At 43.3% G+C, this 25,387-nt stretch overlaps 1 protein-coding gene across 6 annotated transcripts in view; it reads left to right on the top strand.

Moving 5' to 3' along the window:
* LOC149313808 (cysteine/serine-rich nuclear protein 3-like) overlaps positions 1 to 25,387 on the top strand; it is a 122,817-nt gene that overhangs the window by 62,834 nt on the left and 34,596 nt on the right. For 4 of the 6 annotated variants that reach the window (XM_089519832.1, XM_089519836.1, XM_089519833.1 and 1 more), the window contains one exon: positions 9,651 to 9,821. In XM_089519832.1, the coding sequence (XP_089375958.1) occupies positions 9,651 to 9,821 (171 nt within the window). Of the gene's footprint in view, positions 1 to 622; positions 1,076 to 1,471; positions 1,641 to 9,650; positions 9,822 to 25,387 lie in introns of those variants that run through there. The other 2 variants (XM_089519838.1, XM_089519835.1) reach the window with 2 other exon arrangements.

The raw sequence follows: 25,387 nt of genomic DNA, 5'->3' as shown, positions 1-25,387 counted from the left end.
CGATAAAGCAGTCCAAGGTCAAGGTTTCCGGGTAGTCAAGACAAGAAGCCAAAGGAGCCAGAGACAGAGTCTTTCCTCTAAAAGAGTCAGATATCCACTGGCAAAGAACCACACATGCTCCAGGTGCTTAAGAAGGCAAGGAGCCGGCCTTCAGCTGTGTCTGATTACGAAGACGCTTCTGATAAAGCCTCCGAGATCTTCGAAGGCCCTCTCTTTCTGCTCGACGCTCATTGAAGGTAGGCACACTGCCCAGATCCTCCTCCGTGTCCACAGCCTCGGCACCAGGCAAACTTGACTGCTGAATCTCTGGAGGGGCCATAGACTCTGCTCCAGCAGAACTAGGGCCAGCCTCTGGCTCCTCCGTTACAGGTTCAAGCCCCAGGGGCTCTGGCTCCTCCATTACAGGTTCAGGTCCCAGGGGCTCTAGCTCATCCTCTGAGTCCTCCAAGCCATCCTCCAGGCTGGGCATGACACCCGCAAGTGATCTCGGATGTGACAGCCAGGACGAGAGTCCCTGTCACAATTCTCATGTGAGAATGGTTCATGTGAGAGAGGAGTGGAACTGTTAGCCAGCTGCTTCCTGATTGACAGGGGAACAGACCCCTATCAATCACAGTGGTTGCTTCCTGGTAAGTGAAAACTGGAGGACTTTCATGGTCCCTACATAGCTCTTAAACTATGCAGGGACCGTGAATACAAAACAGTCATGACTGTATAACTCTAGGTTACATACTTCTAACAGCCCAAGAGGATTCTAGCCATTATTTATCTGTACTCTGTATATGTATGTATGATTTGTATGACTATATGAGAACTTGACACCTGTTGCAATGCAATGAGTAGCAATGCATCTTTCCAGCAGGCAGAATGGGAAGAATATTATAGACCTCTTTCCAGCATGTGTGAAAGGGCTGTTGTGGCACCATTGCATATAATACCTTTCTGCCTTTCCTGATGGTGTCTGAAGAACTGAGGTATACACAATTATAGTAGTGTTTCAGCAGCAGCAACAGCATTTTCATTCCCAAGGACAAAAGGTGTACCCTGGAGCTATTATAGACTTCTGTTGGAACAGGTAGCGCACTGGTGAAAACAGGGATGGGGTGGAGGAGGGTTGAGCCTGTGGATTCATCTGTACAAACCTTATGTTCTACTATGAGTTAGTTAATTGTGCATACACTCTTACCCCGGGATACGAATGCGCCGGGATACGAAATTTCCGGGTTACGAAAAAAATAAAAATAAAAAATATTTCCGGGTTACGAAGGTTATTCCGGGTTACGAATAACCTTTTGGTGCTTTTCGGCGCTATTTCGCACCAAATCGCGGCTTTTCTCCATTAGCGCCTATGGCTTTCTCGGCTTACGAAGCCTTCCGGGTTACGAAAATGGCGGCGGAACGGATTAATTTCGTAACCCGAGGGCCGAGTGTATTTAGAGATATTATTTGAAATATATACCAGATAATTCGTTGTTGCTTTAAATAACTGCTAAAAATTTGAATTTTCCTTCTAAGTTTACAGATGTAAGAGGAAAGATTTTTGCTGCATGGGAAGACATCATGTAGCCAGGAAGGAAGGCAGACAATAAAAGAATATTATAAGGGCCGACTTGTCCAGCACCAATTGATTCTTGCTAGAGGCACTGCTAATTTATACCTTTACCCTTGACTTGACTTTTAGTCTTCTTTTGTCTTCCTTACTCCCAGTCTTCTCCATTCTCTAGCCTCCTACCTCCTTCCCACCAACATTCACATTTCTTCCCCAGCTTTGAAAGAACACATTTTGAAAGTCATTTCAGTCATGTTTGCGAAAAGGTTGCACTGGTCACTTACCAACACTTCAGTTACACTGTTTAGCCTTTGCTTGCCTCATCTAAATCTTTGGTTGGCTGATTCATTGGTTATGTTTGCAGTTCCTCAGTTATCATATACCAATTAAATATTTCTGGGTATAATCATGGTTTTAAGTTGTTTTAGTGTAACACATTTTAAAAACGATTTATCCCTCCTTTATCAAAATGTTTAGGAAATTAAGCTTTTGTACTGATTATATTTAAGGTATAGAAGTGCTTCTCAAACTATATGATATGATGGACCAGCTTTTTTCTCCCAGTATACCATATGTATGTCATATGATTACTGGGTATTTCTTGGAAACTCATCAGGCAATGGCAGCCAATGGAAATTGTGGAGCACTGTTTTGAGTAGCACTAATGTATATGAACTAAAGTATTCAGCTTTTTTTTTTTTTTGGTGAAGATAAAAATGTAAAGGATAACAGTGCTAAGTACATTTTCAATCAATATTTCTGAGAATGTACATTTCATTAGGCATGATCTTGTAAGAATCTCTTATGTGAATCTGTATTGTTATACTGCTGAAAGAATAATCAACTGCTAATGGCTGCTTTTAAGTTATAGTATCCTGGCCTTGGGATGGGAAGAATGTATTACTTGTATCTGCAGTTCTGGAATACATGTCCTTCTTTATCCTACCCATCCCAGCTGGTTTTAATCAAAATATATTTATTGAAGGGTTAGAATATAAGGGTGCTCCCTGTTTCATCCATATATTAGGAGATGTAAATCAAATTGTTTCATTTTTTACTATTATATTGTTGCTAGGCAATGGAACATGAAGGCGAGGGAGAAGAAACAGGCTCACATAAATACCTGTCTTTATTAAAATGCAAATTTATCTTCTTCAGGAGCCGCCTGAGAGAATAGTCCCCTTGGCTCTAGATTGTTCCTGAGTTTCTGAGGAATCTTCTCTTCTTGTAGTACACATAGTCTTCCTTCTTTGTTTCATACAGTGCTATGAGCTATATAGAACTTCTCTCTTCTGCTGCTAGACCCATCCCTCTCCTCCCCATATGTTTGGAGGGATTGAGGCATAAAAGTGAGTCTTAGGCGCTGGATAGACGGGCCCTATGGGGCGCCATCGTGACGTGCGAGGGGCGATGCTTTCAGACGCCCCTCGCCCCTCACACATGACGAGGGCGTCAAAATGGCGGCGCCCTGTACATACGGGCGCCGCCATTTTGACGTGACGGACGCCTAGCATCCGCACGTCTCGGCGCCCCTGTGACGCCTCAAGTGCGCCATTGATGCCTTGCAGCGTCACAACCGCACTGCAGAAAGTATCCCGCCTTAGTGGCCAGGTGGCATAATGGCTAAATGCCAGAACTGGAGCCACAACATAGTTCAATCCCTGGGATCCAAGGTTGACTCAGCCTTCCATCCTTTTGTAGGTTGGTAAAGTGAGTACCCATCTTGTTGGGGGCAACTGGCTAACACATAGTAAATCACTTAGAAAATGCTTTGTTTACTGTTAAGTGATATAGAAATGTAAATGCTACTGCTATTGCTAGTGGTTGTAATGCAGTATTTAAAATGCTTGTTACAGCAGCATAGGAAACTGCCTTACAGCAAGTCACCCATGGTCCATCTAGACTGATGTTGTCAACTCTAACTGGCAGCAATGGCCCTTTAGCAAGATTTTTTTCAGATTTACCTGGATATATTAGAGATTGATCCCCAAGACCGTCTGTGTGGAAAGCTTGTGCTATAGGATTGGTCTCTGTGGGTTACTGCAAGCTCCAATCTCCCATTCTGCTGCAGGGCACAGGGAGTCCCAGGGCCTGGGCCTGTGCAGAGGCACTGTGTTGCTGAGTGATGGAGGCAGAGAAGGGGGTCTATGACGTGACTCCCTTGTCAGTGCAGTGGTGAAATTGCTCAAAGGTAAAGAGGCTGTCCTAGGTGCTGACCCCTACCCCTTAAACAAATTCAGCACCTTAGATAATGCCTTTAAAATTCAGTCTAAAACCTGGAGTTGATTCCCAGTCCCATTGACGTGGAAGCCACTAATGTCTGTATAGTATGTTCCTTGTATAGTGTGGGATTCCTGGAAGCATTTGTCTGTCCACTGTTAGAAACAGGATTTTAGAGATTAATCCTTAGTCTGGTACAGTAGGGATTTTTTTCTAGTTAAGTGTAAATGCTGAAGCCACATCTATCCCTAGAGGTCAGAGGTTGTGGAAAAGAATGGTAGTTATGTATATACAACTGCTACCACTCTGCACAATTAATGCAGTTTGGCACTGGTTTAACTGTCATTTCTCCATCCTATGGAATCCTGGGATTTGTAGCTCCTGGGTCACCAGAACTCTCTGACAGAGGAGGCTTCCTACCTCACAAAATTACAGATCCTAGAGTTCCATAGCATTGAGCCATAACAACAAAAGTGGTGTCAAATGGTATTAATTCTGCAATGTAGATGAAGCCACAGATGTACATACATGTAGACAACACTCTTCTGTGTGCTATCACTGTAACTTTTATGTTTTGCTAAGGAGAAAACAGTACTTAATTGTTTTTCACAACATGTTGTTTTGATAATCTTAAACTGTCTATAAATCTAAAATGTACCTTAATATTTCAGAGTCACATTTTAAATTTAAACCCACTGGGTTTTCGCTTCCGTGGATGTTCTTGATAATTAGAGAGGAGTAGATTTTTGAGCTGTTAACTTTTAAATTGCAAAATAGACTTTAAAATGTCAGTGCTTATGTGAGTGTATTTGGAAATCCCTGCCTGGGGGGATTCATCTTGCCTGCTTCTTATTAGCCAATTGACACATAGAGACATTGGAACCTGCTGTTTACCAGAGTCAAACTACAGAATAATTTTAAAATAAGGGTGCAAAAGTAAAGCTGTTCTTATTCTGTTTTGCACCATTTATTTTTGAATCACTCTTTATTTCTCATTCTTACCTTGGTTTGTCTACTTTGACTCATAGAATCAGTGGATTATAGAGAAAAAAAGAGAAAATATTTTTCATTACTGCCTACTTCAGCTTCCTTTTAGCTGGGGACACTGTGGGTTCTGCCCAGAAAAATTACTCTTTTTTCCCTTTGGACTACAGCACCCAGAATCATGCAGCCAGCATATCCAGTAGGTTTTCCATGCTTTGGTTCAGCCTCAGAATGGGATGGCCTGATGACCTCCAGTTTTCATGCCCTTCCAATCTTTTGATCCTCTGTAATGAATTTCAGACATACAGAGAGATACAAGATTTGAGTCTTTCAGGTTTTACTGTCAGTATTCTGTTTGAATATCATAAGAGAGTCTTGGTATTTATGGCCCAGTGTTGCTTAAAATTTCATGCTTCCGACCCACAGAGTGATATTTCTTCTCTGGCTAAACTGTACTGGGAATATTCCAATAACGTCTGTGCCATATGGCAATATATTTTGATATGGCGTCTTCTCACACATTTGTTCAAGGTTGAGATCAAAGTCATGTTGGATCAAGACTGGAAAAAATGTGGATTGTATTGGGACAGATTGTCCCAGGTGGTCACTGATGGTTCCTCCTGTGTATCTAGACAGGAATCACTGTCTTCTACACTTTTATAGTCATGGAGACTTGAAGGTGCAGTGGTTAAATGCCCGTACTGCAGCCACTCGCTCATAAACCACAAGGTTGTGAGTTCAGTACAAAGCCAAGGGCTCAGGGTTGACTCAGCCTGACATCCTTCCAAGGTGGCTAAAATGAGTACCCAGCTTATTGGGGGCAATTACCTTACATATTGTAAACTGCTTAGGGAGTGCTTAAGTACACTGATAAATGGGATAGAAATGTACTTGCTATTGCTATGGTTGGAGCAGAAGTTATTAGGGTTTACCCTGCCTTGTTCTGGGACAAAGCAGAAAATTGTGTGGGGGGACCTTGTGAAAGGTGGGAACAGAAAAGTGTCGTTGGTTGTGGAAGTTCCTAGGAAAGGGATGATATGGTATGGGAGGAATGTCATCTGGATTTTCATAAATCCTCTGAACAACTCTTGCCAAGAAAACCCCATCATAGGTTCATCTTAGGGTCACCATAAGTCAGAAATCACTTGAAGGCAAACAATAACCGCAAACAAACAAATACCACAACCTTCAGCAACATATAGCCTCATCTTGATCTGCCCTTAGATAAAATCAAACTGGAGTTAAGTCAGGTTGACCCAGAATAGCCATCTGAAATATATGTTAGTGCATAAAAATACCATCCGAAAAGATGATGGCTTTTTGGCTTTTCTGTCCCAAGATCCATTAGAATGATGCAGAGTTCTAATTTTTATTATATTTCATTAATATACAAAACACACATATAGATGATAGATAGATAGAGAGATAGATAGATAATCTATATTATATATTATAATATTTATTGTTGTTGTCATTGTTGTTAATGACAGTGCAATTATTAAAAAATATACTATACTTTTTATTAACAAGACAGAAGACATTAATCCAACAAGAACAAGACATTAATCCAAATTAATCCAATAATAATGAAGTGTGTGGGGAAAGTTCTACTTGAGAATGCATGATGGTCACCTGGGTTATATCCTCCATACATCATGCTGTGAAGTCATAATGTTGTCCAAAGTGGGTGGGGCTAGCTTTTCACTTACAAGTTTCTGCCACAGGCCTTGCTCACAGCTTGCGCAGAACATCATGAGCAGGACTACAAATAGATTATCAAGGTAAAGAAATGAAGTCCAGAATACCCAGATTCCTTGTTGTGGTGTGCATGGAATATATGTTGCCATGTAGCAGCATAACTAACTGAATGAATGAATGATAAACTGGGTGTATTTCTGAGATAATAACTTTAAAACTGAGAAGATAGCAGAATCTTTCATATGGAGTAAAGTACATACTTTTGGCAAAATTACTAATTTAACCCAAAAGACATTTGTATTGGGGTTTTTTTAAGCTGGGGGGGGGGGTGAAGCTTTGAATTCTTGATACTGTATATATACACGAGAGAGCCAGCGTCATGTTGTAGTTTGAGTGTTGGGCTTTGGAGACCAGGGTTCAGTTCCCACTCAGCCATGAAACCTACTGGGTGACTTTGGGCAAGTCACACGCTCTCAGCCTCAGAAGATAGCAATAGCAAGTACATTTCTATACCGCTTATCAATGCACTTAAGTACACTCTAAGCAGTTTACAATGTGTAAGTTAATTGCCCTCAACAAGCTGGGTATTCTATTCATTTTAGCGACCTCAGAAGGATGCAAGGCTGAGTCGGCCCTGAGCCCCTGGCTGGTACTGAACTCACAACCTTGTGGTTTGTGAGTAGTGGATGCAGTACAGGCATTTAACCACTGCACCACCAGGATGGTAATGGCAAACTCTCTCTGAGCAAACGTTGCCCCCTCCCCCCCAGAAAAAAAACATGATAAGGTTGCCATAAGTCAGAAATGACTTGAAGTCACACAACTCTCTCACACACACATTCACATGTACACAAACTCTTGAAAAGGCTGTTGTTCTGGCAAGGTCTCCATTTCTAAAAATGGATTGTTTCATTAAATTATTTAATAGCACAATGAATTAATATTAACATTGCCCAGAACTGTAATTAACCTTCTCCAATTACTAACAGTAGCCACACACTCATACTGTATACACAAAGAGACCAATCTAAGGTTTACTAAAATTGCTGGCTTTGATCCTAGGCTCCTGTGGTGAGAACTGTGCTCATGGAATGCCTCTACCAATGGAAGTGGAATTTGAAAAGCTGCCACCTGGCTGTATTTCCCCTCCTATATATTATGCTCCCACCCAAACATACACATACATTATAGTTCAAAAGTTGGAGTGGGCAAAGTATAGTCCTTCAGATGTTGGAATCCCTACCAACCCTAGTCAGCAGAGCCAAAAGCAAGGAATGTTGGGAGTTGTAGTCCCACCTATGGACTATTAGCTTACTCCTACCGTAAACTCTGACGTTTAAAAACAAATCCTAATTTTAACTCTGAAATTACATGTTCTATGAAATGGCAGTTGTCCTCTGCCTCATGGCTTTTCTACCATATCTCCTTTGTTAGTTTTGTTTAATATAACATCAAACACGAAGAAGGAGCCTACAGTGGTTGCTCACTGTTTTGTAACTTTCAACAAGTTCTTAGTTTAATATATTGGGTGAGCCAGACTCCGGAATAACTTTGTCTAGGGGGAAGGGAATAAATAAATAGAGGACACATTCATATCATTGGCTTTCTTTTAGTTCCCTTGCTTTAAGCCCTGTAGATTTCGGGAGCCTGACTGGCATCTTTAACCAGAAATGACATGATGGTGTGTGTTTGTATGTGTCAACTAGACATTTCCTCACCTATATGTTGGATACTCCCTCACCTATATCAGTAGTAATGTCTGTCACTGTCCTAGGGTTCATTGCCCCTCCTTGAATATTATGGGGCTTTGTTCTTCCTGCCAACCACCCCTCCTCCCTTCGGAGGTATATAAGGACCTTGGACGCTTTAGTTTTTAAGAATGTCACACAGGGAAACACAACTCTGTTTCTTCTAACTATAAGTCCTATTGTGAGTGTACAGACACACACTTTGTGTTCTAGAGAAGGCCTAGGATCACAATTCATTCTTCAGAATGTGGCTAATACTATATCAGGTTGGCTCCAGCAAATCACTCAAGATCTGGACTCTGGGTCACTCTAGGGAGATAAATTTCCATTAATAACCTCATATCAATTTCTAGTACATCATGGGGTTGCAGCTTGGGTTGGGTCCCCTAAGACTTCTGGTTCCTGGTAAAGTGTACCCTCCCTGTTCCACTCCCCACATGAGCCCTCTTCTCAGCCTTTTACATTCTGGCTCACAAGATTTATAGGAACCTGTAATGCATTTAGCCAAAAGGAGATATTACAAGACCTTTTTCAATCTCAGGTTACTGAGAGATCAGGTTTATACAAAGCTGAGTTTTGTGAACATTGAGTTTTGTGAACTGAGTTTTGTTAGCTCCATTATGATACAGGTTGAGTTTGCCTAATCTGGAATTTTGAAATCTGAAATATTTCAACAACTAAAACTTTTTTCATGGGTGGCTGAGGTAGTGACACTTTTGCTTTCTGATGGTTCACTGTACACAAACTTTGTTTCATGCACAAAATTGATGAACTGTTGTATAAAATTGCCTTCAGACTAAGTGTGTAAGATGTATATCAAACATAAATTAATTTTGTGTTTAAACGTGGGTCCCATCTCCAAAATATCTCATTAGGTACATATGTGCAAATACAGATATTCCAAAATAAAATTTAAAAATCCAAAACACTTCTGGACCTAAGCATTTTGAACAAGGGAGGCTCAACCTGTATACCGATATAGCCAGGCATAAAGGAACCCAGTAGGATTGTTGCGACTAACTGGTTTTTTGCAGCATGAGTGTTTGTATCAATACAGTAGACTTACTGAAACAGACTACCATGGATATCTCTTTGACTACTGATGCATACATATTTTGACTTTGATTTCCTTTCTTTCTAGAAGAAGTTATGTCATTTTCAGTTATGGTTTCAGTGCTTGGGTTTTCTTTCTGGCCACTTGGGCTATTTAATAATGATGTTTGGGTAGCGATAATTTCCTTAGGTACCCAAATATTAAAGTGTCTGTCTGTTCCTTTGTTTTCTGTGAAGCGTATTCATGACCAGGTGGGGTTTCTCTACTACTAGATAGATAGATACACACACACACACACACACATACATATCCATCTTGAAATGACTCTAAAGACCTTGATTGCCTGGTCTGCAGTCAAATGTTTCCTTGCTTCATTGCCCCTGTTTCTGTATTGCAGGTACATGTGACAGAGCTGCAGCTATGAGTGGAATTTTAAAGAGGAAGTTTGAGGAAGTTGACGGCTCTTCGCCCTGCTCTTCTGTGCGGGAATCGGATGATGATGTTTCTAGCAGTGAAAGCGCTGACAGTGGTGATAGTGTCAACCCATCCACTTCAAATCATTTTACCCGTAAGTATTACAGCCATAGAGTAGGGCACAGTTGAGAGTTACCAACAATTGCGCTATGTGTTGGTTTCTTCCTTCTCCCTTTGTTCACTAAACTCACTGTTCAATACTGTTTAAACTTGATTATTTGTTCAAAAATAGACTTGTGTGGTGAATAATGGGAGAAGGGGGGTCATGAATGGCAACTCCATACATGATGTCATTTTTATGGAATTAGGTATGCTGAGTCTGGCTCTGTATCCCATTATGCAAAAACCTTTACTGTGCAGCCAAATGTCTGCACCAGAATAAAATTGGTTTTGGTCTTTCAAGCAATACATGATCAGGGGCCAGGATATCATAAGAACGGTCTCCACTGTTCTGAACCTGATAGAGTATTCAGAAGAGCAACAAAGCCCATCCCCATGCCCCACCACTGTCAAATGTTTGGTGGGTAGACTTAAGGATATTCTTTATAGAAATGCAAGGTAAAAATTATTGAAGTACAAATAATAAATAAATTGGAACTGTAAAAGTTGCTACGATACTGATGTTGCATATTCCAGCAGAAGCTTGTGCAATCCCTATGGTTTAGCCTAGGGAGTGTGGAAACACTAAGGAAGGGGTTGTACTTATCCGCCCATAATAAAGGGCTGAAAAGAAGAGCAGCTATGTTTGCCATGAAAAAGAACTGGGCCCATGTCACCCTGACTTATAGTTTTGAAGTTACTGAACAGCAAGATTTTTTCAAGCAGGTCCTGCACATGTACTTTCAGAGGTGCATGGGGCTTTGGGAGACTGGGTATGTGTGGGTTTCAGTATAAAATATATGGCTTTGGTGCTGTTAAATTTAAATTTAATCACTGTGGCTGTGTTTGCAGAGTTCATAGTTTTTTGTGGGCTTTTCGGGCTATGTGGCTATGTTCTAAAAAAGTTTGCAGAGTTCATTTGTAATTGGCCCCATTAGAAGACAATGAAGTGGTATACTAGCTGTTGTATTGCTTATAAAACTGGCTTATGGCAACATAGGCTGCATCCACACTGCAAAAATAATCCACTTTGATACCACTTTAACTGTCATGGCTCCATCCTGTGGAATCATGGGAACTTTAGTTTGTTGTGACATTAGAACTCTCTGACAGAGAAGGCTAAACGTCTCACAAAACTAAGATTCTCAGAATTCCATAGCACTGAGCCATGGCAGTTAAAGTGGCATCAAACTGGATTATTTCTGCAGTGCGAATGCAGCCCTAATTGCAATAATAATAATATAAGATCCATGTGGGAAGCGGACTGGTCTGTCTTGTACAATGAGCTGAATGTAGATGTAGATTTAGACATGTGCCACTGGGCTGTTGAAAGCACAGTTCTTGTCCTTTTCCTTCAAACTACAATCATTCCAGCTACCAGAAAATGCTACACAGAAGGTGTGGTGCTACTGCTACTGCTGAATGGGGTTAGCAGTGGTGGTGGAGGATGGAAGATGCCCTCAAATTGGATAGGAGCATTTTCAATTACCAAAGTTGTTCTGTCCATAAAATGCAGATCTTTATTCTCAACCCAGTGTCTCGTTGCTATTATAAGCTGTAGCTATTCAATTTTAAGAACCTCAATATCCTCATGTATCTGAAAAATCTAAAAATGCCAAAAATAAGTCAGTCGCTTTCAGTCTTAGTCTTCTATTGCAACTTTTGAAATCTGAGGTTGCTTCTTTCTTGTTGTTACAACAATTGAACAGTAAGAATTAATGGGCATATTGTAGTATAAAGCTATAAAAGATCCAGCCTTTATTCTGCAGTTCTGTTATTGGAGAGATATTGGAGAGAATGGAGGGAACTATAGTGGTGTAAAGAGAAAGAGAGAGGGGTATAGCCTATAACTTGGTGGTAAAGTACCTGTTTGGCATGCAGAAGCTCTCAGGTTCATTCTGGTAGCTGAGAAAGACTCTTGTTTGAAACTCTGGAGAAAGATGCTAGCAATGAATGTAGACCATGGGTGTGGAGGCGATGTCATGCTTCATGTCTACAAATGCCTTTATCCCTGACTATTGGCAGCAGTGGCTAGGGTGATGGGTATTTGACTCAAAAACATCTGGAACAGGTTCCCTGCCCTAGTCTTGACAGTACTGAGTTAGATGGATCAGTGACTTACTGATTTGGAACAAGCCAGCTCTGCGTCTTCCCTAAGGGGAGTGAGTGGTGGTGATGAAGAGATGTGGTGGATCCATGTGCAGAAGATGTCAGTGATCAGTGGGAGATTTCTGGTGCGAACCGGATCATAAAGCAGATCGTAAGGTTAATGTATTGGGAGGATCTATGGGGAAGTAAGAAGAAAGGAGAAATGCAAGTGGAACGAGTGTGATTATGGGATATGAGGAGCCTTCCATGAGAGTGAAAGGCATCTTTTTGGTATGGCTGTGAGGTTGTTTGCCTTGCATGTGTTTGTCAAAATAACCACAGAACACCAATATGGGAGAAAGGCCACAACTTTATTAAACCATTGGTAGGGTTGGCACAAAGCATAAGGTCAGGATCTGTGCAATCAAACAACCACCCTGTTGATTGATTATCCAAAGCCGGGTCCCTACCCGGTGCTTGGGATGACCTAGGGGCAAAGGAACACCGCTTGAGCGCAAACCATGCCTTGCGTTCTCCAATTCACAAAGCCCCTAGTCACCGGGAGGCGCACCTGCGTTCTGGCCCCCGCAATGGCCAGACGCCTTCGCTCATCGCCCCCGGGTACCTTGTGACTCCCAAACCAGAACTCCATAGCCCTGGTACCACCAACGTTCAGATCCTGGCCTATGCTGCCGCAAAGTTGTGACAAAAAACCACCAAAAACAGCGGTGGGCGGGTGGGAGAAGCTCGAGGCTAGCTCCCTTCCCAAGCTTGGCTCCGCTCTGCTCGGAGCCAAGCGCCGACTGAGGCGGAGAGGCCTCCAAGCAGCAATTTATACTGCTCGGCCCCTCCCCTCTGCGTCCTTTGCGGGGCCCCGCCCCCAAGGCCGAGCCCACCAATGGGCAGCCTTGGAGGACCGGAAGCCCCGCACCAGTAAGCCCGGCTCCTAGAGCGTCCCTAGGCCGGAAGGGCCGCCCCTTCCGGCCCCACCAGCCAATCAGGAGCCGAGGCAAGCCCCAGAGCACTCTGGGGCTTGTAGTTTTGCCGCGCTGCTGCGGCAAAGCAGTCTGCCCCGCTATCGGGGCGACTGCATTTTGCCTTGCATGTGTTTGTCAAAATAACCACAGAACACCAATATGGGAGAAAGGCCACAACTTTATTAAACCATTGGTAGGGTTGGCACAAAGCATAAGGTCAGGATCTGTGCAATCAAACAACCACCCTGTTGATTGATTATCCAAAGCCGGGTCCCTACCCGGTGCTTGGGATGACCTAGGGGCAAAGGAACACCGCTTGAGCGCAAACCATGCCTTGCGTTCTCCAATTCACAAAGCCCCTAGTCACCGGGAGGCGCACCTGCGTTCTGGCCCCCGCAATGGCCAGACGCCTTCGCTCATCGCCCCCGGGTACCTTGTGACTCCCAAACCAGAACTCCATAGCCCTGGTACCACCAACGTTCAGATCCTGGCCTATGCTGCCGCCACAAAAGGCCTACTAAAGAGGCCTGCCGCCAACCCTGCCAAGAGCGATTTAATGTCCACCACATTGATCCAAATGTGGGCGAACGTAGCCAACAAAGGCCTTGGATCTCCAGCGTCCCACTTGCTTGATATCCCTGGCAGGCATGCCAGCCCCAGAGGCCGCAGTGGCCGCACCAATCCGAAAAGAATGTCCACCAAACTCCCTGGCAGGGAGTCCCAAACTTGAAATGACCATTCTGAGCACAGAAACAAACTGGTATCTTGTCAGGGGAGAACCATCCACATGTATGAAAAGAAATTCGGCCAACGAAGGCCTAACATCCCAGAAGAATCGAAGAGCTTTAACTGGGCAAACAGGGGAGCCACGAAAGCGACGTAGCACCACATTCTGACCAACCCCTAACTGGTCGCACTTGGAGCGACGCAAAGTTAAAGAGACACCGTGCTTTATAAAATTTAAGTCAGAAGCACGCAGTGCCCTGCCAGACAAATCGCTCTTGGACCCAGCAACTAATTCGCCTAAACGAAAGGCGCCAAAAAATGCAACTGCAAATGCAGCACAAAACAGCTGAACTTCGTATTTAGAAGAACAAATGACAGGAAGAGTAGCACAAATTATACCGAGCAATTGTAAACAAATAGGACGTCTTGTGTCCTTATTAACAGCATAAGCGCGCTTCCAACCTTCAACTGTCCTTTTTACCAAAAAAGAGGCACATGGATCGGCAAATCCCCCAGCCTTAGAGAAAAAAGAAATACCAGCCAAATGGATGGACATTGTCTTAGGAGCCACCTTATTGTGGCGTAACCAAACTAAAAAACGCAACACCACCTCGGTAGACAAAGGCCAAACGTGCTGAATTCCGGAGTCATTAAAATAATCTGACAGCTTTCTTATGGCATTTTTGTAAGTCTTCAATGTGGAAGGAGCAATGGATCCCAAAATCCCATCCATTATTTCTGACAGCCAACCTCCCACATGGAAGCAGGACATGGGGTAGGTTGAAGGTCTGCCTCTGGGGCTAATTGTCGAAATCGCTGAAACTGAAAACGAGAAATTGCATCAGCAATGCCGTTATATATTCCATGAACATGTTTAGCTAGGAAGGAAATATTGTTAATCAAACAACACAACACAAACTTCCTTAACAAACTCACAACCCTGGGGGATTTTGCTGACTGCTTGTTGATAATTGACACCACAGCTTGGTTATCGCACCAGAAAAGGACTCTTTTGTTTGAAAATAGGGTGCACCAAATTTGAATGGCCACAACAATGGGAAAAAATTCCAAGAATGTCAGATCTCTGAGAATGTCTGACCCTTGCCAGGCCTCAGGCCAGCGCTCAGCACACCAGTGGCCATTGAAAAATAAACCGAAACCAATGCTCCCAGCAGCATCTGAATGAACCTGCAAAGAGTCATTAATGTGCCAGGTTCTCTGCCAAATGGCAATACCGTTGAAACTCTTGAGAAATTGGAGCCAAATGCGAAGGTCATCCTTAACATCTTTAGTGATCCTAATGTGATGGTGAGGCAGCCGCGGACCTGCTAAAGATCTGGCTAATCTAGCACAAAAGGCTCTGCCAGGAGCCACCACCTTGCATGCAAAATTAAGATGTCCCAGCAGGGATTGTACCTGCTTTAGCGTGAGCTTGGGAGCCTGGAGGGCCTGCTCTAAAAGTTCGCACAGCACACCAATTTTTGAATGAGGTAAAGAAGAAAAACCATTGACTGAATCTAACTGAATGCCTAGAAAGGACATAGCATTAGCTGGACCCTCTGTCTTGTCAGCCGCAAGCGGAACCCCAATTTCCGCAGCTAGGGAAGAAAAGGCAGTTAATAAATCCAGACACATGTTAGAATTAGCAGGTCCCACAAACATAAAATCATCCAGATAATGCGTAACCAAAGAAGAAGACGCCCTATGCTTTAACTCCCACTCCAGAAAGGTGCTAAAGGTTTCAAATGCTGAGCAACTTATGGAGCAACCCATAGGCATAGCCTTGTCGAAGTAAAATTGACCTTCAAATTGGAAACCAAGGAAATGAAAATCGTCCGGATGAACCGGAAGGAGTCTAAAGGCTGACTGAATGTCACACTTGGCCATAAGTGCACCTGGGCCGCAGGACCTGACTAAGCGAACTGCAAGATCAAAGGAAGCGTATTTAACTGAGCAAAGCTCATCAGGGATGGCATCATTGACAGAAGACCCTGGGGGGTGTGAGAGGTGATGAATTATCCTGAACTCCCCAGGAGCTTTCTTGGGTACGACACCCAAAGGAGAGATATGGAAATTATCGAAAGGAGGTGCAGGGAATGGGCCAGCAACCCGCCCCGCCTGGATCTCCTTGTTGATCTTTAAACGGAGTACCTCAGGCATGGATCTGGCAGATAGCAAGTTCTTGGGAAAGCAATGTGCCAAATGACCTGAAACAGGAATCCTAAACCCAAATACAAAACCATTGGCCAAATAAGAGGCAGCTTGCTTATCAGGATAAGCTTGTAGCAATGGAATAAGAACCTTAGGATTTACCGGAGAAAAAGCTAACGAAAATGCCTGGGTGGGAACAACCGAATTATTTTTGGCTCCCTGCTTGACCGGCACTCGGCCCCCCGGCCCCATCGCCTTTTCCGGTGGTTGCAGAAGCAGGGCGCCCGCCTCGAAAGGGCTGGGAAGCTTGAGAAGGACGGGAACAAGAAGATTTAGGGTGGGACCCTCTACAAATGGAACAGCAATGCTCATATTTACAATTAACACGGGTACAACGACTAGAATTGTAGTCCCAACAAGATAGAAACTTGGAGTCCTTTTTTACAGGCCCTTTTTGAGAGCCCTTGGGCCTCGCTGACGTGCCCACTTCCAAGAGCCAAATCTCGTGATGAAGAAGGTCCCAACGTTCACGAGAGTTCTGCGATGCATGTTGGCGAAATGCAGCATCATAGGAAATAGCAGCTGCATCTCCAGTGAACGCCCTGGCGCGCTGCACGTTCAACAGATGGCTAAGCAAATGCCAAGCACGCTCAGGGAACGCCATAGACACTACAGCGGCAAAGATGGTAAAGCCCTCCAACCAATTAGAAAAAGTAGGCTCAGCCGGAGCAACCTTAGGCTCATGCCTGTTCTTTTTAGTTGAAGTGACTGCAACCGCCTCCTTTCCTTTAGGCTGCAGCAAGGTGAAAACATCCACGTAGCAACCTCGAAGAATGTTGTTACGTATCTTCTTCGACAGATGGGCTCCAGGAGGGCGCTCTCCAGGAGAGCAAACCGGGAACTCAGCTGCCAGCGGATCAACCCAAACACCTTGCACCCCAGGTCGCCAAGCTCGCTTCTTAATGGCCCACCGCGGCAAGCCCGGGACCATAGCATGGTCAACCCAAAAGCCATCCCTACCCACTGGCACATCAGGGTGAAAACCACCTGTAGGAGCTGATTGAACCGAACCAGCCTTCCGCGCTCTCCGTCGTTTCCTCTTGGCCTTGCGCTTTCTCTTCTTGTCCCGGCGCCGCTGTGTCGCTGACACTCCGGAAAGGTCATCCTCGTCCGATGATGACGATGAAGAACTGGAACTCGAAGAGCTGGATGAGCTGGAAAGCTGAACCTCCCGTCGACGGGAACCAGGGCCGGACGACCGGGGGTCTTGAATAGCTGCGGAAGTGGATGGCTGTACCGACAGACTGGCGTCCTGATGTCTTGGCTGAAGAACTGGAACTGTAGGCGTCGATGGGTGAGGCATCCGACCAGCATCAACAGCATGCTGAATGAATTCGGTGATGGATCTGGATAAGTTGGCAATAGCATCTGGATTCATCCCAGCAGGAACAGCTGGCTGTGCAATGTCTGCCACAGGAGGATTGCTCACACTGTGCGGGCCAGCATGTGCAAATGTAGTAATGAGGGGCCCATGACTAGAGGCCTGAGACCTACTTGGCAAAACATGAGGATTTATAACCGTCCGAGCCCTGCGAGCCTCAATCCTCTGTGACCTTTTAGGAGACATCTTGGACAGATGTAAAAAACAGGCAACTGCTGAAATTGCAGTACACAGTCACAGGCACTGGCAAGCAGAAAAGATCAAGGTGTGTAAAGGTCCCCACACAGCAAATGTCCAAGCTAATTGGCACTAAAGGACAGTGTCCAAGGACTGCAAAAATAACCCCAAGGGTTATAAAGGGGTGAAAACAATAATATTAAGGACCCTTTTGCTGCAATGGCCATTCCCGCCAAAATTGGGCACTTAAAATGGCGCTCCCGCCAAAAAGGGGGAACAAAATGGCGCTCCCGCCAAAAAAGGAGCTCAAAATGGCGGCTCCCGCCAAAACTGGGGCCTAAATTAAAGGCCTGGCGCCAAAATAAGGCCCAAAATGGCGCCTCCTGCCCCCAGCAGGCACCCTAGGGGGTGGGGGGACTCACCCCAATGGCCGCCGGGCCGCGGAGAAGCCGGCAAAATGGAGGCCGCGGACCAAGGCAAATGAGCCCGGTGGAATGGGGATCCGGGGAGGGAACCTCCCCAAACCACACCACCCCACCAACCTCGGCCCTGTCGGCCTCCAAAGGAAGGGAGAAGCTCGAGGCTAGCTCCCTTCCCAAGCTTGGCTCCGCTCTGCTCGGAGCCAAGCGCCGACTGAGGCGGAGAGGCCTCCAAGCAGCAATTTATACTGCTCGGCCCCTCCCCTCTGCGTCCTTTGCGGGGCCCCGCCCCCAAGGCCGAGCCCACCAATGGGCAGCCTTGGAGGACCGGAAGCCCCGCACCAGTAAGCCCGGCTCCTAGAGCGTCCCTAGGCCGGAAGGGCCGCCCCTTCCGGCCCCACCAGCCAATCAGGAGCCGAGGCAAGCCCCAGAGCACTCTGGGGCTTGTAGTTTTGCCGCGCTGCTGCGGCAAAGCAGTCTGCCCCGCTATCGGGGCGACTGCATTTAATTGGAGAAGAGCAAGAATAAAACTGAGATGCAGAGGAATCTTTGATGTAACATCTGGACATAATGATTAGTTTTACCAGGTGTGCTAAAATTTTAATTTGAGTCTTTACTGCTTTTATGTGTTTTATATTCCATTTTGTTGGAAACACTGGAGATACATTTCTAAACAAAATACATAAATTCTGAACTACACAGCATCTTTGTATTATGCGGACAGAGATTATTGGTGGCTTTTCATGTAGCAGTTGTGGCATTTGACTTTACTAGTATAATGTATAGAAGAGCTTGGTGGGTTTTTTATAAGCACGAAAGGGTTTTTTGTTTTGTTTTGTAAACACTAAGCACTATTTATGAGGGCAAGGGTATGTAGGATGAAGCCAAGAAAAATCATTGGTCCCTTTTTTACATTGCAGTGTACAGTTCAGAACAATACTACGGAAGGCAATACAGTATTGTCTACATCTTGAATAAACCTGCTTTTCACGCCAGCTATGTTTGCCGGTTGTACCGTGAAGTGGAATATTACATTCTGTTATTGTTTTTTAAATACATGTGCTATGTGAAACAAATTACACATTTCTTATGGATGAAAATAGAAAATGTAATGCTGCTCTGAACAGTTTGTGCTGTTGACAGCTACAAGATACAGCAATAGCTTTCCAGCCTGCCTGCCGTAGACAAATATTTGCTTATGGTGATATCGATATATTGTAGAGACGAATGTTTGCCTCAGAAGTAGCACAGTGCCCCCTTTCCTTATTTATATTATTGTTGCTGTTGTTGTATATGAACAGGTGAAGGGATACATGATGGCCATCATTGAGAACAGGGTTCATTTAACAACTTGCATTTCCCTAATAGAAATCGTTTTAAAGTAAATCATTCCATTCTTCATTGACTACTTATTTTCACACTCCCATTCATACTTCCTGTCTCTGTCTCTCACGCACGCACGCACACTCAAACTACACAAATTCAAATTGCTAAGTAGCTATTCCCTCAATATAATTAAATATAGGTATTAATTGATCAGAAAGAAACCAAGTATTTTTTTCAAGAAGGCATCATTTGCAAGTCTTATTAACACCTAGCCCAACCCCTCTAATGTATAGGAGATCATATTATACGTATGTATATATGCTACACAGTATATCAGAACATGTCTAACGACAGGGAAATATGAAATTAAGAGTGCATCTTATGTTTATGTGATGGAGTCTTTCATAAATAAAGAAACCAAGTCAAACTGAGTTTGAATTAATATGCAAATATTAATATGTCACCTGAATGTATAAAAATGCAACATTGCGTCGCCCTGCTGATCAACACAAGGCAAAAAACAATCAACTAAAAATGAACATAAAACGACACGGCCGGGCTTTCTCATCTTAAAAGCCGTGCATTGTGCGATTTGCATAAGGCAACATGTTCCAGGCTTGCAATTTGCTGCACCGCAAATAAATAAATAATCTCTCTTCTTTCCAAGTACTCTGGCTCTGTCAGGAAATAACCTTGGTGATGAGATGAAGGGAAGGGAGGCAGGGAGGAATTGGCACCCGGCCAGAAGCCTGCCTGCCGCTAAAGCAAAGCTGTTACTGCTACAGAAAAGGAACTTGAATGGGAGCCTCATCTGGTTATTAAACTAGACAGTGGAGAGATATTTTCCCTCTTGGGAAGTAGTTACAAACCTCAGGCACTGAAGCGATGTGAACACATGTGGCGAATGCATTTCAAAGCAGGCTGTGTCCTGAACTCGGAGGGGGAAATGTGCCCTGCATAAGTGAACTGCAGCGCCTGGACTCCCTGACCTAGTCCCTTTTATTTAATAAGACTTCTAGGCAATACCAAATGCCTTATGAATCTGGCTCACATTAATGCCTGGCCTTCTATGAAACCTACCTTGTGCAAATGGCAGAGTATATCCTTCTATAATAGGTCCCACTGAAAGGTAATTTTGACATCTGAGCATTTCTTTTTGACTAATGTAGTCAGCCCTCCCTATCCACAGATTTTTTATCCATGTATTCAAGCATCCACAGTATAAAAATATTTTAAATATATATACATTCCAAAAAGTAAAGCTTGATTTTGCCATTTTATACAAGGGGCACTGCCTTACTTCGCCATTGTATTTAATGAGACTTGAGCATCCATAAATTTTGGTATCCACAGGCGGGTCCTAGATCCAAACACTAGCAGATACCAAGGGCTCACTATAGTGCTATGTAATGTCTTTCTTGTCCACATAAGGCAAATGATGTGTGTGAGAGAGACAAAATGGCTACAGCACAATTCGCTCTGTCACCAATTGATTCATTGTTAGATTTATTAGTCACTTCATGGAATGAATTCTCTAGCCAATGTTTTAAACCTATTAAAGCATATCTATCTTAATGATGATTGGATTGAACTACACAAAAAAGAAAAAGTGAAATGGGGTCCCTTGTGCTCAGAGATCTGGTGAAAAACATTAGGTAGAATAATTTGATTAGATCTGTGGAGAGCAAATGTATTACCAGAGAATGTGCTTTAAGAGAATGGGCCAACTAACATAACAAAAGAGATATTTGGGGTGATGAAATCTGATTCACACTTGGTGTTCATCATTTGAGACTTGCACCATCAAGAGTTGACTTGCAAATGTGGGTTGGCCATCACAGATAAAATGCATTTATTGTATTGATTTATTAAAATATTTATATCCCACCTTTTATTTATGCTCATTTAACTCTTTAGGACTTCTGATTCATTATTTTTCCATGGAAAGAGAGAGGCAGGGATGGGATTTAGCTATTTTTTTTTTCAGTTTCAAGCTCCAACTTTACCCAAAGCCTCAAACACTGTAATCCACAGGGCAAAAAAACAAGAGGGTGCGGGGGTGTGGAAGACTTTCCCTACAGTTGTCCAGATGCCTAGCCCTGTGTAAGCACTAGTCTTGTCCAGAGTGAGTGAGACCTCCAAAAGCATTGTTTTGTCCGAATGAAGTTCTGTTTATTCCAAGTTATTACTCATTTAAGTCATCAGTTCAACTTTTCCACAGATTCACCTGAATTTGATGTAAATCAGAAAATGAGCTGGCTTTCTCAAACCACCTAGGGTGCACCTACTCTGGAAAAAAAATACACTTTGACATCACCTTAAGTGCTGTAGCTCCATCGTAAGGAATCCTGGGATTTGTAGTTTTACAAGGCTGCACTTTGATGCAGATGTTTAGTAGCTTAGAAGAAAGATAGTCTTTCAGGACACTGTAGCACAATTGCCTCTGTGCTTAAGTATTATCCCTTAGGAACACTATCTAGAATTTGCTAGCCAAGTAGAATGAGAACCATTAAGTGTTTCCTGCCTCCATGCTGGACAACTGAAGAATTTCTTACTCAATGAAGTGAAATGGCTCCAGGAGAGATAATTGCCTCCACTTCTTCGTTGTTCTTCTCAGAGGTACATGAGGACAACCAAGGCATTGAAACCTGGGCCAAAAACTGCAGTAAAAGGGAATTAGATAATTGGTTTTAGAACTCAGCCAACATTTACTGGAAGACATTTTTTAAAAGAACATTTATAAGATATTTCTCATCCTTCCTGCATCACCAAAAATCTAGTTTGAAAATTTTCTCTTAATATTCTTAATGTATATATACCCATGTATAAGTTGAGGGCAGGTTTTGGAGTCAAAAGTATGAAAAATTCAAAGTACTGTATTAATTTTTACCATAGGGCATGTAACAAAGGATGTAAAGAATGAAACAAAGGAAAATGCTGCCAAAGAATTCACAAAATTCTGGCAGGCATAATTGTTTGTGCTCACTCTACAGGCTGGATGGATGAGACAGGAATTATGGTAAATGATGGCTTTTGTGCAGTTTACGGGGGGGAGGCAATCATATGCCTATGGGGCTAAAGAAAAGTGCACATGACGTAAAAAAGGATGTAAGAGTAAGAATTAAGTGTACAGCAGTGACTCTTATCAAAAAAGGAACCATCCCCTCTCTGAGTAGATGGGAAAAGCAAGAGCTTAGTCCGTCCAGAGAGTACCTAAAAGAAGCACCAACCCCCTTAGTCTCTCGGTGCTCCTTTGAGGAGAAGTGCCAAAGAGCCACAGCCATATTTTCATGCCCAGCCATTCAAAAAGGACAGAAGTGGAGTCATGGCAGAGATAGTAGAGGGGGTCGGTGCTCTTTTAGGTTTTCCTAGGATGGAATAAGCTCTTGCCCTTTGCCACTCTGCAGTGGCAAACCCCCTGTGAAGAACATCAAGGGGTAGCTGTGTTGGCCATATAGCAAATCCATTAACATCCAAACAATGATACCTTTATTGGGCCAACCCAAAAGCACAGTGACATGTTGCAAGCTTTCAAAGTCACACTGGCTTCTTCATCAGGCAAACAGGAGAAAGAAATTAAAGATGTTAGTCATTGGCCTGCATTTTCTGTTTCTGGTCTTAATTCAGTTGGTAGGAAAGATTATCTACAGGCTGGCACCTCCTCCCCCTTTGGCCATGCAGTCACTGGTAAATTTTCAAAATCAAGAAAATGTAATGTCCATTTGCAATTCAAAGAAGATGTGAAAAAACTGCCAAGAAAACCCCATGATCGGTTCAACTTAGGGTCATCATACGACAGAAATAACCTGAAGGCACACAACAACAAAGAGACTAGTCACTGTAAATTGGAGTTGGCTTGAAGGCCCATAACAACAGCACCACTAACAAGACTCAGTAGGAAGCTATCTTTCCCAGCATGGTGCCCTCCAGATGAACTGTACTTTAACTCCCATCAGTCCATGCTGACATAGTCCAAAACATCTGCAGGACAGCAGGAGCCCTGTCAAATCCAATGACTCTTTTAGTTCAGAAATCTAGGCTTCAGTAGTAAAAGTTGTTGTTGTTGTTGTTGTTGTGTGCCTTCAAGTTGTTTCCAACTTATGGTGACCGTAAAATGAACCTATCATGGGATTTTCTTGGCAAGATTTGTTCAGTGGAGGTTTGCCATAGCTTTCCCTTGAGGCTGAGAGCATGTAAATAGCCCAAGGTCATTCAGTGAGTTTCATGGCCAAGCTGGGAATTGGTCCCCAGAGTCATAGTCCGACATTCAAACCACTATGCCACACTGGCACTCGTAATAAAACTCAGAAAACCTTTATTCAGAACTAGTGATGTACACCAGAGATGGGTTTTTTTTGTCAGAACCAACCATCAAGCATTAGCAAAGCATGATTAAACCACACACAATTTCAAATTGTTGATGGACTATTTTCGCATTTGTTCCTAAAGCAAAACAGCCTTATTCTTCTTGGTTCCTATAACCTCCTCCTTATGAAACCTGTCTGCGTTCCCAGGCAAATGACCTTGGGTAGTCTGAAGCCCAGCACAACTCCCTTCTCTCTACTCTTTCAGCACAAAAGAATGTGATCAGCAATCCCTTGTAATAAACACCTAACTGCATGTCCCATCAATATTCCTCAGTATGGCATAATACATTGACCCCAGCTACACCTCACAATATGGCATCAACACTTAAACCCATGGCAGGCAAGTTGCTTGGTGCAGCTCCTGACAAGCCTATTCACACTACAAAATTAGAGCATTATTCTTCCACTTCAACTGCAATGGGGTCATCCTGTGGAATCATGGGGTTTGTAGTCTGGTCAGAGGCAGCAAAGGTGCTTCCTGGCTGAGGAGTCTAAATGCCTCTTCCCATAAAGAAAATGATGGCAGTTAAAATGGAATCATAGTGCTATAATTGTGTAATGTGAACAGGCCCCTGATAGGAGGCATCTACTCAAGTTGTTTCCGATTTGAAGAACCTAGAGGAAGAACAACTCTATTTTTAGTGTGGTATTAAGGTGTCAAGTGAGTTGTTACTTAGGATTTGCTTTTATTTAGTCATCATGTTAAAAGTTCATTAGTGTGACCCTCTTTACCTGGCTTTGCTTTCTAGGATAGTTGTGATTCAGCCCCTTCAGCAGGTTTTTAAATGATGCCTTGACCTGGATTGCCATGATTTATTACACTTGACAGTTCTATCTCATTATACTTGATGAATACTTTGTGGAAAATCCACAGAGTGGATGGAGAATGGTGTTAATCCTTACTGCTATAATGTTGTGCATATATTAAAAAAACACAGGGAAATAGGTTAGTGGTTTGCCATTTTGTTTTCCAAATAGCACTGTTTTGTCTGCCATGATGTTTGTGCTCTGCTCTGTGTTCTCTCTCTCTCTCTCTCTCAATCAATCAATCAGCCTCTCCCTCTCATCCTTTCTGCTTAAGGATTTACCTCCCTCTAAAATATTTCTGTGATGGTGGCAAATGAATTGCATTGCCCTCTTGGATGTAAACCTGTGGGTAGTCTGCTGTGAAACCATATGGCTCACATTTATTTTAAAGTGCCTCTGACATGAGGAGAATAGCTGAGATTGCTGAGGAAAGTGCTTACACTTTGGATCTCAGCCAGCCAAAGCTCAATTTATTTATGTTTAGTAACTGAGTAACTTCTTTTTTTAACAGTAAAAATGGTGCTTGAAAAAGATTAAAAGGCTTGGCACATCATTCAGGCTCAGATTTGTGCAAATGAGGCAAAAATGCCATCCATTCCCACCATAGGTTTATTTTTAACCGAGATGAGTCTCCCCACCCCACCCCAGTGACTGTGGAATTCCCTGATCTATTTTTAGAAAGCTTGATAGAATTTACCTTAGCAAGATTATGTATAAAGCACTTCCTTCTAGGCAGACTGACTATCGTCTTTATCACAGCAACTGGTTGTCTCCCAACAATAATGTTGTTTAAGCAAACAAAAACATACTCCTTTGAAAACAGTCACTATTGCACCTTCTTTTCACTAGTGCTGTGGTACTGCTTTGGTGACGCATATTCCCACAATCATCCACACTGCTCTGCCTTCCCCCTCATGTTTGCTCTGTGCAGCATATGCACGCTGATTATTTTTTCTTTCTTTTTGCCAGAGTTGCACAATTTTGATGCTTCCTGCTGCCATTTCACTCTTCTGATTGAAAATACACACATTCTCAGTGCAGCTCATGATCTGCCAACCTCATTCACATGTTTGTGTAATGCA

Source organism: Sceloporus occidentalis, unplaced genomic scaffold (assembly GCF_023333645.1).
Source record: "Sceloporus occidentalis isolate IW3139 unplaced genomic scaffold, rSceOcc1.0.p SCAF_4, whole genome shotgun sequence".
Taxonomy (NCBI): Eukaryota; Metazoa; Chordata; class Lepidosauria; order Squamata; family Phrynosomatidae; genus Sceloporus; species Sceloporus occidentalis.
Note: the sequence above shows the minus strand (reverse complement) of the source record. Positions and strands in the feature narration are given on the sequence as shown.